We start from the raw sequence: 15,783 nt of genomic DNA, 5'->3' as shown, positions 1-15,783 counted from the left end.
GAGAAAATACATTTGCCATCTCTAAGTTCTATTACTTAGGTCTCTATCCTGCTTCTTTTGACATGACCATAACGTCATTCTATTCTGGAGACTACAGCTTGGCTATGATGATCTCCCTCCCTCCTTCCAGACAGACATGCACTGCTCACTCCCTCTCCTAGACTGATACCTTCTCTCCCTCGCTCTTCCCTTCTATCCCTCCCTCCCTCGCTCTTCCCTTCTATCCCCTTTCCCTCGCTCTTCCCTTCCTCCCTCCCTCCAGACAGACATGGCACCACTCCCACCCTCACCTAGACAGATTCCCTCGCTCTTCCCTTCTATCCCTCCCTCCCTCGCTCTTCCCTTCTATCCCCTTTCCCTCACTCTTCCCTTCTATCCCTCCCTCCCTCCCTCGCTCTTCCCTTCTATCCCCTTTCCCTCGCTCTTCCCTTCTCTCCCTCCCTCGCTCTTCCCTTCTATCCCTCCCTCGCTCTTCCCTTCCTCTCTCTCTCCCTCTCTCCCTCTCCTCTCTCTCTCCCTCTCTCCTTCACCTAGACAGATACCTTCTCTCCCTCGCTCTTCCCTTCTATCCCTCGCTCTTCTCTTCCTCTCTCCCTCCCTCCAGGCAGACATGCGCCGCTCTCTCCATCACCTAGACAGATACCTTCTCTCCCTCGCTCTTCCCTTCTATCCCTCGCTCTTCCCTTCCTCTCTCCCTCCCTCCAGGCAGACATGCACCGCTCACTCCTTCACCTTGACAGATACCATCTCTCCTTTGCTCTTCCTTTCCCTCGTTCCCTCCCTACCTCCTCACAGACTGGGCAGTGATGTGTCCTGCATCCAGATCATCTTCTGTCTCAAAGGCACACAACGACACAGGCTTAAACACACCTCACCTACCTCACACACACAAACACACGCACACACACACATGCACACACAGCATCACAAAGTTGTTGGTTTTTACTATCTGACAGCTACACCGCAAACACACACACAAACACATCTAATGTTAATGACAACTGTCTTCTTCAGTCTCATTTCAGCCCTTCCTGACAGAATGAGTCAAATTAACAGTATACAGTGACAACTGTTAGTGCTCTTAGCAAGTTTGTCTCATTGGCCTTAACACATGAATAATCAATAAAAACATGAATAAATAAAAACATATCAAAATGTATCTCAATGAAATAGCACAGCAGTATAAAAGAGAAGGACAGTTATATTATAATACAAAACTAAAATCCTCACAGACATGCAGACAACACTGTACTGAGATACACTACCAGGACAGAAAAGCTTTTCTTTACCTGTACTGGTCAGACCAGTAGAGCAAAGCGACAAACTGATTCCCCTGGAGCTGAGACCTGAGGCAGCCACAGAGTCAGACACACTGCCAAACGCAGGCTTGCATCACACTGCAAGGCAGGGTGGAGCGGGGGGAGAGAGAGAGATACCAGCCCCAAAACTCCTCCGTGTGTGAAGGGAACAGAGCTGTTGCCACAGCAACACACGACTTAGGTGGTCTGGGCCCTGTCTAATTCGGAGCTTTGGTTGCTCTATTCCCCTCCCCTCTCCTCCCATACCCATCCCTCTCTCCCTCCTCTCCCCTCGTCACCACCCATCATGATCTCCTCCCCTCATCTCCCCTCTCTCTCTCAATGTCTGTGAGAGCTCACCTGCCACACCCAGCATGAGCACACCCCATGACCAACATAATGAGGCCAAAGGTACTGACTGACTAAATAACTGCACCCCGTGTACATGGGGAAGCTCATGAAAACCATGACAACTGTCTCCTCCAAAACCACCACAATAGAAAACCATGACAACTGTCAGCTCCACAACCACCTCAACAGCACCACTCTGCGGAGTTGATAACAACCGGATGCATCCAGTTTTCAGGGGAAATAGAAAGAAAGCCTTCCGCTTTTGAACATTAACAAGGCGACACTCCATGTTAACTCCTCCTCCACATTTACTGGATTGGTTCAACAGTGCAAAAGAGAACCTCCCCCAACAGTTATTGTTTTCTCATCAGGACCAGAAAGAAAGAAAGGCCTGCTACGTTAAGTTAACACATCGGAAACGGAGTCCTTCACAACGACCGCAACAGAAAACCAGGACAACTGTATCCGTTAAAGTAATTGCTAACTAGCGAATGCTAGCAATAACTGCATCTCATGAGGACCACCACAGGAAAGGAAGACTCAGAGTTACCTCTGCTGCAGAGGATAAGTTAATTAGAGCCAGCAGATGCTAGCAATTACTTTTGCAGTAATTGCACTAACTCTAGTTAACATTGGCTCTCAAAACTACCTCATAACTTCCTTCATACTGGAGACATAAAAATGGTATCCATGAGTTCATCTGACTGGGGAAAATCCCAAAGTATTACTTTAATAGTGCTCTGAAATATATGAATATATGAAAGGAAATAAATGAGTGATCTATTATGAATTATTGTTCGCTGTATGGATTCATTAACTTTTTTGGTATGCCTTTTTTGTCAGTAATGTGGCCTCATTAACCTTTGAAAAGTCACCAGGCAAAACCCCCCTCCCTCCTTCCCTATTTCCTTTGCAACGTTGAAGGGGGGTTGGCGGACCTCGAGTGCTCAGCTCACAAGGTCCCTAATGGTAAGTCCGCCACGCCTTCTGCTCAACAAACTCAAACTCAATAAATAATTGTTTGGGGGGCTGCAGGTCGCCAACGATATTGTGCTTCTCACCCTCACGGTAGTCAAGCAATGCATTCCACCAAGAGTCATTTAAAAAAAATGTATAACATTTATTTAACCAGGTAAAACCCATTGAGGGTAAAAACCTCTTTTGCGAGGGTGACCTGGCAAGAAGGCAAAACAGGGAAACAGCAGAGTGTCCATAAAACATTACAGTAAAATACAGAATACACACAAAAGACAAAGTGTCACAAGATACAATTCATTACCAAATAAATGCCCAGCTTTAACAAAATGCTCATTAAACATCTCAAGCAGGGGCCTCCCGGGTGGCACAGTGGTCTAAGGCACTGCATCGCAGCGCCAGCTGTGCCACCAGAGACTCTGGGTTCGAGCCCAGGCTCTGTCGCAGCCGGCCGCGACCGGGAGGTCAGTGGGGCAACGCACAATTGGCCTAGTGTCGTCTGGGTTAGAGATGGTTTGGCAGGTAGGGATATCCTCCTCTCATTACGCACTAGTGACTCCTGTGGCGGGCCGTGCACAGTGCACGCTGACCAGGTCGCTAGGTGTACGGTGTTTCCTCTGACACATTAGTGCAGCTGGCTTCCGGGTTGGATGCATGCTGTGTTAAGAAGCAGTGTGGCTTGGGTTGGGTTGGGTTGTGTTTCAGAGGACGCATGGCTCTCGACCTTCGTCTTTCCTGAGCCCGTACGGGAGTTGTAGCGATGAGACAAGACAGTAACTACTAACAATTGGATACCATGAAAAAGGGAGTTTATTCTTGTCATTCTTGAGGTCAATTTAAGTGGAAGAGTTTGTGATAGCATTCATGGATTTGTTGGGTTATTGAGGTTGGCCTTGGTAGATTCGTAATAGAAGTGCACTTATTTCTCAATGCCCCGAATAACTGCCATTCAGTCTGGGAATGATTCTTTCTGGCAAGTGGTAATGGTAAGTCCGCCACTCCTTCTGTATTTCGTTTATGGATTAAATCAGATAATTCCCCTGTAAACCAGGGATTGTCTCTACCTCTAACCCGGTACTGAGGGGGCATGTTTATCACCGATAGTAGAAAACATGGAATGAAAATAGGAGAATGCCACTTCGATATCTGGAATAAGCGCACTCCTTTCCCAGTTGCATAAAGTTCATGCAGGAATGCCTGCTTACAGAACTGCCTAAAATGTAGTTTGACTATGAACCGAAGGGGGCACTTTGGGGATTTGGTGTCTCTAATGGAAGCAACTGCACAATGATCACATAAATCATTATCGAAAATCTCAACGCCCGAGAATTTATGCGGAATGTTTGCTAGAATAACACCAATAAGTGTTGATTTAGAGATGTCTTTGGGATTGAGTCTTGTAACCACATTAATAATTTGAGTCAAATTTAATGACCTCAGAGTTTGGAGATAACCAATCCCAGTTTAAAATCGCCCATAAGGACCATTTAATTTCCCCCCCAACCACGCATCAGTTCAGCCAGAGAATCCAGGGATTCTACTGTTGCAGATGGAGGTCAATAACATCCTTTCAAATCTAAGTTCACCGCTTTCGATAGCTGGAGCTTTCAGCTTCTAAAAACTCAAACTGTTTTGGTTTAGATAAAGACCTGTCACGGCTGGCTGAAGGACTGGACCAAGGTGAAGCATGGTAAGCGTACATTTTAACTTTATTTAAAAAAGATGCAGACAAAACGAAGAACAAAAAACAAGTTAAGTTAACTTACCTAAGTATGGTTCTCAATCAGAGACAACGATAGACAGCTGTCCCTGATTGAGAACCATACCAGGCCAAGACATAGAAATACAAAACATAGAAAAAAGGACATAGAATGCCCACCCTAGTCACACCCTGGCCTAACCAAAATAAATAAAAGGCCTCTCTATGGCCAATCTATGGCCAGGGCGTGACAAGACCTTAGTTCAGTAACCACATATTTGTCTTTAATATAGATGGCTATAACTCCCCCTTACTTTGTCGGTCACATCGATAAACATTATAACCATCCAAGCCTATAGACTGATTTAGAACAGATTTCTAAGCCTGTTCTCGGACGATACTATGACATCTGGGTCATTAGTGTGAACCTAGACATTTATCATGTCCAATTTTGGCATCAAACTCCTCACATGCATCAGACCCAACCCTGATCTAGTTTTTTAAATTAGTTGGAGTGGGAAGTTCATCTATAGCCAGTGGGCCTGGGTTTGGATGAATGTTTCCTGACACCAAAAGCAGAAGAATAATAAAACACCTTGATTTATTTATTTCTAAAATCTCTCTGCACTTAGATAATTTAAAACAATCCAAACTACAGTCATCTAATACAACAAGCACCGTTTTTAGCCAGACCAAACCCTGTAGATGAGAAGGTTTCATGTGCATGTCACAGTAGGAGTCAAATGGTAACACAATCGATTCCCTCGGAAAGATCAACGCTGCAATATCATCAGTCAAAGTAGGGTTTAGCGGTATGTCTGGGTTAGGGAGATGAGATTGTTTTTGATCATTTAGACTATGCAATGAGGTCATAGCACATGTAGACAGCAATTAAAACCATTTGTACATAAATACCTATTTTAACCACTGAATCCAACAGTTCACTAAAACAAAAAGAAAACAAAATTAAAATATACTAATTCAATCATTTTAAACCTTAAATTTCCCAAAAATGTTCAGCTGTAGCCTACAGGGCTAGTAGAGTTAGAAAGCAAGTGTGCCCAAGCTTTGTTAACTGACCAGACCGCTCGCGTCGTGTGCGTGAGCATTGCAAAATAAACTTAGAAATCTATATTATTCAATTATTGCACCCACACTGCTCGCGCGCGCCAACGAGCGTCTGCGTTGCCAAGGGCTAAAATAGAAGTCAGTTCTATTTCTGACGCAGATCGCGCTGCAAGTCCTGCCTCTCCCATCACCTCACTGGTTTATAGAAGCAGGTACCCACGTGCCATCTCCTTGTTGGTTATACCCACGTGGGTGACTGAAAGACAAACTAGGTCGGTGACGGCAATGCATCTAATTTATGATAGTTGCCAATCGCAATATAAAGTCAAGAGAAGAAAAAGCCTGGAAGGAGGAGAAATGACTAGAAACGATTTGGTTGACCGTTTTATGTGTGGATTAATTGTCGGAGTAGAGGACCTTGTGCATTTCAGGTAAAATAACAAGTCAATGTTTATATCCAAAGAACAATTAACTAGCATCAGCAAGCTAGCTATATAGGACAAATTAGCTAGCAAGTGGAAGCTAGCTAGCTAAATTGCCATAAATGTTTGATGCTTTTTGACCTGTCCCCAAATTAATGTAATTGGTTCAGAGTTTGTTTTGATATTTTAACCTGCGTGTCGTGATTGCGTTTGGTGTGGGAGAACAAAATATATTTATGCGCGATGGCGCACATGTGCAGCCGGTTTGGGTTCCGTGTTAGCTAGAAAGGTCAGCGTGTTCAACAGCCACTGTAGAAATGTACTGACGGGGATTTCGCCCAGTGTGTAGGTCTGGTCAATGCGCCCAGTCGCCTTGCAGTAGGCTACCGCACAATGAGGTAGAGCGGGCCCAGTAGACCAGCCAATCACTGGGGGCTAGTCCACCCGGCAGGGGTATACTGGGCTAGGAAGCCCAGCGCATCTAGACGTTATATCAAAGAGCAGATACCAACCTCCGGCTTCCACCACACAGCGGGGCAGGTAAGGAGTCAGAAGACTCCGGTAGAATGGCGAAACACTGACCGTCGAGGAGTACCAAGGCTAGTCGACCCAACATGTCTAGACCATCAGTCACAGCACAGATGTATCCTCTCTCGGCTTTCAGGGAGGGCACCACACCAGTTGTATCTCCTCGTGTAGAAACCAGCAGATGTCAATTTACTGCTTTAATTCTGAAGGATTTTTGATTTTGCCTGTTGTTTAATGACAACTCTCGCAGCCTATAACGGTTTTGCTAAGTAATAAAAACGTGTAACACAAACAAACAGAAACAAACAAACAGTGTGACACAACATGTTCAGCAAAACTGCCCTGCTGCCATCTTGATGATTAGAGTGATGTGAAGTTATTCACAATCTAGACCTCATTTCAAATGTATCAAGAGATAATTGTATTTGTATTCCTAGCAATCAATACAGTGTTTAAAGCACACTTTTACAAGTCACAGTCACAAATTACAGCTCCAATAAGCTCCTATGGTGAACAACATGTGAACAAGAGGCTTGTAGAATCATGTCCAGCGTTCTCTGGGCATTACTGAGTCAAATTAACAATGAGTCGGAAGATTAATTATTTTGACTGGACAGTAAAACTTCCCATCACTAATAGAAAACTTTCCAGGCTCTTAAGTATCACAGTACTTACGTAGATATTATTTAAGATTTAGTGCTTGCAGTGAACATATAATCATGCAAATAAAAATAAAAACATTACCTGATTGACATTCATTCTCACGGGTGGCCAAAAAGAACAATCTGAAAGCCACACCCAAAATAGGCCACGCCTTCTGGTAGGCAGCTGCTGCTACATTGCGCGCACTGCGATTCGATGTGATTCTGAATGAGGTGTTGAAAGCAATTTAGAAGCTTTCATTCAATAAAAAAAATCACATTGACCTGTCAAATTCGTTATTTGATTTCAGAAAAACTGAATAGAATAGGTTGAACGAACCAAAGGATAATTTTGGATCATACCAATTCAGAAGAACGACAGTGCCGTCCCACTTTTTACAGTATAATAGGGTAATAACTCTTTACATTTTCAGTTCTATTCTTTAGTTCCTTGAAGCCATGGCGAAGTCTTTGTAGCTTAATTTACATTTATTTCACAGAGTTTTGAATCCTTTAACTTATGGAAACATAATACAGATCCATCCAACTAGAACGAAACACTGCATGACACCAACATTATGTCTAGGTATGCATTATGTTATGCAATATGAAAGTGCATAACACTGACATTATGTCTAGGTATGCATTATGTTATGCAATATGAAAGTGCATAACACTGAGTGCCGAAGGGAGGAAAGACATTAGCTAATCATCCTCTCACTTCAGATGTTGTTTTAGCATTGGACAGCTTCTCTCATGGTGCTTGCTACAGAAGGCAGCGGGCAGGATGGTCCTTGTCTGTCAGTATTTTAGAAGACAAAACAACCTGATCCTCTCTGCTTTTTCATAATGACTATATCTAACAGCAGCAGTTTTCCATTTACCTCATTATCAACAAGACACATCAAAGACACTGGAACATCATCTCAAAATCTGAAAAATGGTAAAACCTACTGCTACTGAAAAGAAGTCTTGACCATAGAGCAGTGCTGGTACTCTGTGTTTGATACTGTTAGGACCTGAACCCGTAGGCACAACGCATCTCAGAGTACGACTGCTGATCTAAGATCAGGTCCCCCCTGCCAATATAATCATATTTATTCTAAAATGCAAAGCTGATCCTTTACTCGGTCTCATACAGGCCCTGGACCTCTGGCCGTATTATACTGAAGGATCCTCCCCAGCTGTGTGTCTGTCTATTGGGGTGTTTTGTGAGGCCAGACCATGAAGGGTGGACAGGATGGGAAGACAGTACGGTGGCATGGGGGCTAGAGCTGGACCAAGCTGGCTCACTTTAACCCTGCATGCCACCGCTTTTCCTCTTCAAAGCCCTCCAGATGCTGAAGAGCCATTGAAGCAGCAAATTGGCTTCTTGACATTCCTCTGTAACAAGTTCTAAAAAACACGACCAAGAGAAACAGAGAGCGGGAGAGAGCGGGAGAGAGAGCTAGAGAGAGAGAGAGAGAGAGAGAGAGAGAGAGAGAGAGAGAGAGAGAGAGAACGCAGAGTTGGTGCTGGCTTGAATTAGGGTGATTGCATTAAAAAGGGAAGTGCCATGTCCTTAACATGCATAATATTCTCTACATGCCAAACACTTACCTGAAGAATATAGAAAGCACTTAGCATTAAGGCAACACGTAATAGTACAACATCTTCAGTAACCTTGCTAAAAGTCATAGTCAAAGACAGTTGTAATTACCCAATTGTGTTCCATCGCTACAGAGTGTGGGGAGTAAATGTCAACAAAGTTGTAAATTGACTTTGATTTATAGACGCTGTAGTCAATGTTTGGAACAGACTATTTGAGCCTTAACCATACTGTCCAGGCTAGATACTAATGGCGCTCATTGCACAGGGTACAGTGTACTGTATGTGTGGTGATAACAGATAAGATACTCTGTGTTCTTTACTGCTTCTTCTTGACCAATAGTTTGGGATATGGTCTTAAACAGTGCATAGTATTCAATCTAACAGGCTAGCTATCTGATGCAGTGTAAATGAATGACAGACAATAGCAGCATACTGCAGTTAAGATCGAGGTACAGGAGGTTAATACGACTCCTGTCAGAGATGGTAAATGGGTTTCTGTTCTGTGCTGTAAATGGTGGAAAGCGGCAGTAGTGGGTAGTGTTCGGTTCTGTTTGTCAGCAAAAATAGACATGTAAAGGCAGAAAGATTGCAGGGACAATAGAGCTCTGGCAAACTAAATTGTAGGGGTTGCTGCCATGGCAACAGGAGGAGGAGAAAATGGAGCAGGGTACAGTGTGTGTGGAGAGGGATAGAAGGAAAGGTGTATGTGTGCGTGTGCCTTGTTTGCTCTGAGTAAAGGGGGATTTTCATCCTTATTTGCCACAGTAATAATGGAGTATGAATCTAAAGAGGGAGTAGACTGTGTGTGGGTGTATAAACTCAGCAAAAAATGAATCGACCCTTTTCAGGACCCTGTCTTTCAAAGATAATTCCTAAAAATCCAAATAACTTGACAGATTTTTATTGTAAAGGGTTTAAACACTGTTTCCCATACTTGTTCAATGAGCCATAAACAATTAATGAACATGCACCTGTGGAACGGTCGTTAAGACACTAACAGCTTACAGACGGTAGGCAATTAAGGTCACAGTTATGAAAACTTAGGACACTAAAGAGGCCTTTCGACTGACTCTGAAAAACACCAAAAGAAAGATGCCCAGGGTCCCTGCTCATCTGCGTGAACGTGCCTTAGGTGTGCTGCAAGGAGGACTGCAGATGTGGCCAGGTGTGGCAGATGTTACAATGTCCATACTGTGAGATGACTAAGACAGAGCTATAGGGAGACAGGATGGACAGCTGACCTGAACAAGGCAGTTACCCACTGTTCCTAGGTCGTCATTGAAAATAAGAATTTGTTCTTAACTGACTTGCCTAGTTAAATAAAGGGAAAATAAAAAAATAAAATATGATAAAAAAATCCTCGCAGTGCAGACCACGTGTAACAACACCTGCACAGGATCGGTACATCCGAACATCACACCTGCGGACCAGGTACAGGCTGGCAAAAACAACTGCCCAAGTTACACCAGGAACGCACAATCACTCCATCAGTGGTCAGACGGTCCGCAATAAGCTGAGAGAGGCTGGACTGAGGGTATGTAGGTCTGTTGTAAGGCAGGTTCTCACCAGACATCACCGGCAACAACGTCGCCTGTGGGCACAAACCCACCATCGCTGGACCAGAGGACTGGCAAAAAGTGCTCTTCACTGACGAGTCACGTTTTTTGCTCACCAGGGGTGATGGTCGGATTCGCGTTAATCGTCGAAGGAATGAGCGTTACACCGAGGCCTTGTACTCTGGAGCGGGATTGATTTGGAGGTGGTGGGTCCGTCATGGTCTGGGGTGGTGTATCACAGCATCATCGGACTGAGCTGGTTGTCATTGCAGGCAATCTCAACGCTGTGCTTTACAGGGAAGACATCCTCCTCCCTCATGTGGTACCCTTCCTGCAGGCTCATCCTGGCATGACCCTCCAGCATGACAATGCCACCAGCCATACTGCTCGTTCTGTGCGTGACTTCCTGCAAGACAGGAATGTCAGTGTTCTGCCATGGCCAGCGAAGAGCCCGGATCTCAATCCCATTGAGCACGTCTGGGACCTGTTGGATCAGAGGGTGATCAGAGGCTAGAGTGGGGTAACATCTCACCAGCAAATCTGGTGCAGTCCATGAGCGGAAGATGCACTGCAGTACTTAATGCAGCTGGTGGCCACACCAGATACTGACTGTTACTTTTGACTTTGACCACCCCCTTTGTTCAGGGCCACATTACTCCATTTCTGTTAGTCACATGTCTGTGGAACTTGTTCAGTTTATGTCTCAGTTGTTGAATATTGTTATGTTCATACAAATACTTACATATGTTAAGTTTTCTGAAAATAAACGCAGTTGACAGTGAGAGGACGTTTATTTTTTTGCTGAGTTTATATATACAGTACCAGTCAAAACTCTGGACACACCTACTCATTCAAGGGTTTGTCATTGTTTTTACTCTTTTCTACATTTTAGAATAATAGTGAAGACATCGAAACTATGAAATAACACATATGGAATCATGTAGTAACCAAAACAAGTGTTAAACAAATCAAAATATATTTTATTTGACATTCTTTCAATTAGCCACCCATTGCCTTGATGACAGCTTTGCACACTCTTGGCATTCTCTCAACCAGCTTCATGAGGTAGTCACCTGGAATGCATTTAAATTAACTGGTGTGCCTTGTTAAAAGTTATTTTGTGGAATTTCTTTCCTTCTTAATGTGTTTGAGACAATCAGTTGTGTTGTGACAAGGTAGGGGTGGTTTAAAGAAAATAGCCCTATTTGGTAAAAGACCAAGTCCATATTATGGAAAGAACAGCTTAATAAGCAAAGAGAAACGACAGTCCATCATTACTTTAAGACATGAACATTAGAAGTTTCTTCATGTGCAGTTGCAAAAACCATCAAGCGCTATGACGGAAATGACTCTCATGAGGACCTCCACAGGATAGGAAGACCCAGTGTTACCTCTGCTGCAGAGGATAAGTTAATTAGAGTTAACTGCACCTCAGATTGCAGACCAAATAAATGCTTCACAGAGTTCAAGTAACAGACACATCTCAACATCAACTGTTCAGAGGAGACTGCGTGAATCAGGCCTTCATGGTCAATTTTCTGCAAAGAAATCACTTCTAAAGGACACCAATAAGAAGAAGAGACTTGCTTGGGCCAAGAAACATGAGCAATGGACAATAGACCGGTGGAAATCTGTCTTTTGGTCTGATGAGTCACTGCCATGTCTCTATGAGACGCAGTTGGTGAATGGATGATCTCCGCATGAGTGGTTCCCACCATGAAGCATGGAGGAGGAGATATGATGGTGTGGGGGGGCTTTGCTGGTGACACTGTCTGTGATTTATTTAAAATGCAAGGCACACTTAACCAGCATGGCTACCACAGCATTCTGCAGCAATACGCCATCCCATTTGGTTTACGCTTAAATGGGACTGTCATTTGTTTTTCAACAGGACAATGACCCAAAACACACCTCTAGGCTGTGTTAGGGATATTTGACCAAGAAGGAGAGTGAAGTTTGCTAGATCGAATCCCCGCGCTGACAAGGTAAAAATCTGTAGTTCTGCCCCTGAACAAGGCAGTTAACCCACTGTTCCAAGGCTGTCATTGTAAACAAGAATTTGATCTTAACTGACTTGCCTAGTTAAATAAAATACATTGACCTGGCCTCCACAATCAGCTGACCTCAGCCTAGTTGAGATGAGTTGGAGTGCAGAGTGAAGGAAAAGCAGCTCAGCATTATGTGGGTTACTCCTTCAAGACTGTTGGAAAAGCAGGCCTCATGAAGCTGGTTGAGAGAATGTCAAGAGTGTACAAAGCTGTCATCAAAGCCAAGGATGGCTACTTTGAAGAATATTAAATACATTATGATTTGTTTATTCTACAATGTAGAAAATAGTAAAAAATAAACCCTTGAATGAGTAGGTGTGTGCAAACTTTTGACTGGTACTGTACATCTGTGCGCAATTCTACAACTCTAAATTGTAGTCACAAAAAGTTTTGTCAATACTGATTTGGTATGTGGGTACAAGACAGCAGTTATAGAAGCTCTGTCCCTGAGTCTCAGATATCAGCGGTCCTTACCAGCCGTAACTGCATGGTCGCCGTTGAAGCCATTCTCTCTGGCGGTGTAGGAGGGTGGTGCTGCTCCATGGGCCGTCCCTGGCTGGCACGCCCTGTAGGAGGGGGGGTAGCCATTAGCCCCATGGGCCGGGGGAGGAGAGGGGTCCTGTGCCCCCGACGGATCCCACTGGGGGGGGGTGTCTTCACGTTGACGACCGTCTGCCATGCTGGGGGTCAGTGGCGACCAGGGGAGTCTCTCCTTATGGCTGGGAGAAGAGGAGAATATGGTCATTGATTGATTGATTGATTGACTGATTGATTGATTAGTGGGGGTCAGTGGTGGCCAGGGGGGGCTCTGCTTATGGCTGGGAGAAGAGGAGAATATGGTGATTGATTGATTGATTGACTGATTGATTAGAGGGGGTCAGTGGTGGCCAGGGGGGTCTCTGCTTATGGCAGGAGAAGAGGATGGTCATAGATTAATATAATAAATGGTGGCTCATAATGGTTATTAACAGTTTGGCAGGGATACAGAATACAGAAAATATTGATGGGGTGGAAGAGACCCAATGACAAAGGACATCATTCACATTCAACACACTCTCCTGCCTCAGATCACAAATCACCTCCCACATCGACAGACTGTTAGAACAGGCTTATGGACTTCAGATCACAGGACAGTCTCTCTCTATCTCTGCTGCGAAGTTCACTTTTGAGCAGTGCTGGTGGCTTCCAGGCATACTCAGACTGCCCCAGACTGTAGCCAGCATTGGAGTCTCTGTGACAGGGATATGTCTGAGGACAGAGTGCTTGGAGTTCAGATTCCTGAAACCCCACAGGGCTAAGGAAAGAGCATGTGTGACCATCTGAGGGGAGTGGCGTTCTGCTGGGTCCCTCTAGTGGACTGATCCTGCTTTACAACACGGGGAGAGTGAACAAATAGGTAATAATGCTGAATTCCAAATGGTCCCCAGATGTCAGACGATTGGATACAGTATAGGCACTATAGTAATAGCTTCATCATGCCATCTGATTGGCTAGGTGGAAATGTCTGCATCCACCTATCCAATCCTCTCACAGTGCATTTGGAAAGTATTCAGACCCCTTGACTTTTTCCACATTTTGTTACGTTACAGACGTATTCTAAAATTGATTAAAAGTAAAATGTTCCTCATCAATCTACACAAAATACCCCATAATGACAAAGCGAAAACAGGTTTTTTATTTGGCAAATGTATTACAAATAAAAAACAGAAATACCTTATTTACATAAGTATTCAGACCCGTTGCTATGAGACTGAAATTGAGCTCAGACTCATCCTGTTTCCATTGACCAAGCCATGAAGTCGAAGAAATTGTCCGTAGAGCTCCGAGACAGAATTGTCAAGGAACGGATCTGGGGAAGGGTACCAAAATATTTCTGCAGTATTGAACATCCCCAAGAACAAAGTGACCTCCATCATTCTTAAATAGAAGAAGTTTGGAACCACCAAGACTCTTCCTAGAGCTGGCCAAACTCAGCAATCAGGGTAGAAGAGCCTTGGTCAGGGAGGTGACCAAGATCCCGACTGTCACTCTGACAGAGCTCCAAAGTTCCTCTGTGGAGATGGAAGAACCTTCTAGAACCATAACCATCTCTGCAGCACTCCACCAATCAGAGCTTTATGGTTGTGGCCAGACAGAAGCCACTCCTCAGTAAAAGGCACATGACAGCCCGCTTGGAGTTTGCCAAAAGGCACCTGCTCTGATGAAACCAAGATTGAAATCTTTGGCCTGAATGCCAAACGTCACGTCTGGAGGAAACCTAGCACTATCTCTATGGTGAAGCATGGTGGTGGCAGCATCATGCTGTGGGGATGTTTTTCAGCGGCAGGGACTGTGAGATTGGTCAGGATCAAGGGAAAGACTATCGGAGAAAAGTACAGAGAGATCCTTGAAGAAAACCTGCTCTAGAGCGCTCAGGACCTCAGACTGGAGAGACGGTTCACCTTCCAACAGAACAACAGGAGGGGCTTCGGGACAAGTCTCTGAATGTCCTTTAGTGGCCCAGCCAGAGCCCAGACTTGAACCCGATCTAACATCTCTGGAGAGACCTGAAAATAGCTGTGCAGCGACAATCCCTATAAAAACCTGATAGAGCTTGAGAGGATTTGCAGAGAAGAAAGGGAGAAACTCCAAATAAAGGTGAGCCAAGCTTGTACTGTAGCATCATACCCAAGAAGACTTGAGGCTGTAATCACTGCCAAAGGTGCTTCAACAAAGTACTGAGTAAAGGGTCTGAATACTTATGTAAATGTGATATTTCAGTTATATATATTTAATAAATTAGCAATAACATCTAAAAACCTATTTTTGTTTGTCATTATGGGGTATTGTGTGTAGATTGATGAAGAAAAACATATATTTAATTCATTTTAGAATAAGGCTGGACCATAACAAAATGTGGAAAAGGTTAAGGGGTCTGAATACTTTCCGAATGCACTGAATACAGGAGTAGCTAGGGAGTAGAGGCTACAGGACTGGTAAGGAATTGGAGTGGGGAGCAGAGTGAGCGGTCAGTCAGTCATTTGCAGGCAGCAGAGCCTGTGTCATCAAGCCAGACTGACGTTTGATTTTGCTGTCCAGGATGGGTTGTTGTGGCACAAGAGGGCACGGGGCAGGGTAACATGGCCACAATGACTTCCTGTCCCTTTGTCACCACTTCAGAGTGTCTATCATATGAGAGCCCCCCCCTCACTCTCTCAATTCAATTTCAATTACAATTCAATTTTAGGGGATTTAGTTCCATGGGAAACATATGTTTACATTGCCAAAGCAAGTGAAATAGATAATAAACAAAAATGAAATACAAACTAAAAGATCAAATCAAATCAAATTTTATTCACGTGCGCGGGTTTACAACCTTACAGTGAAATGCTTACTTTTTGGCTCTAACCAATAGTGCAAAAAAAGTATTAGGTGAACAATAGGTAGGTAAAGAAATAACACAAAAGTAAAAAGACAGGCAATATACAGTAGAGGAGGCTATATACAGTAGAGGAGGCTATATACAGTAGAGGAGGCTATATACAGTAGAGGAGGCTATATACAGTAGAGGAGGCTATATACAGTAGAGGAGGCTATATACAGTAGAGGAGGCTATATACAGTAGAGG

The 15,783-nt window shown here is 44.1% G+C and overlaps 1 protein-coding gene across 41 annotated transcripts in view; it reads right to left on the bottom strand.

Moving 5' to 3' along the window:
- Positions 1-15,783, bottom strand: part of LOC110501784 (uncharacterized) — a 176,171-nt gene that overhangs the window by 55,047 nt on the left and 105,341 nt on the right. For 33 of the 41 annotated variants that reach the window (XM_036959156.2, XM_090216022.1, XM_090216026.1 and 30 more), the window contains one exon: positions 12,651-12,895. In XM_036959156.2, the coding sequence (XP_036815051.1) occupies positions 12,651-12,855 (205 nt within the window). In that variant the 5' untranslated portion in view covers positions 12,856-12,895. Of the gene's footprint in view, positions 1-1,289; positions 1,574-12,650; positions 12,896-15,783 lie in introns of those variants that run through there. The other 8 variants (XM_090216025.1, XM_090216034.1, XM_090216035.1 and 5 more) reach the window with 4 other exon arrangements.

This window comes from Oncorhynchus mykiss, chromosome 22, assembly GCF_057628025.1.
Source record: "Oncorhynchus mykiss isolate SJ-2025 chromosome 22, ASM5762802v1, whole genome shotgun sequence".
Taxonomy (NCBI): Eukaryota; Metazoa; Chordata; class Actinopteri; order Salmoniformes; family Salmonidae; genus Oncorhynchus; species Oncorhynchus mykiss.
The sequence above is the reverse complement of the archived record's forward strand: the minus strand, read 5'-3'. Positions and strand labels throughout refer to the sequence as shown.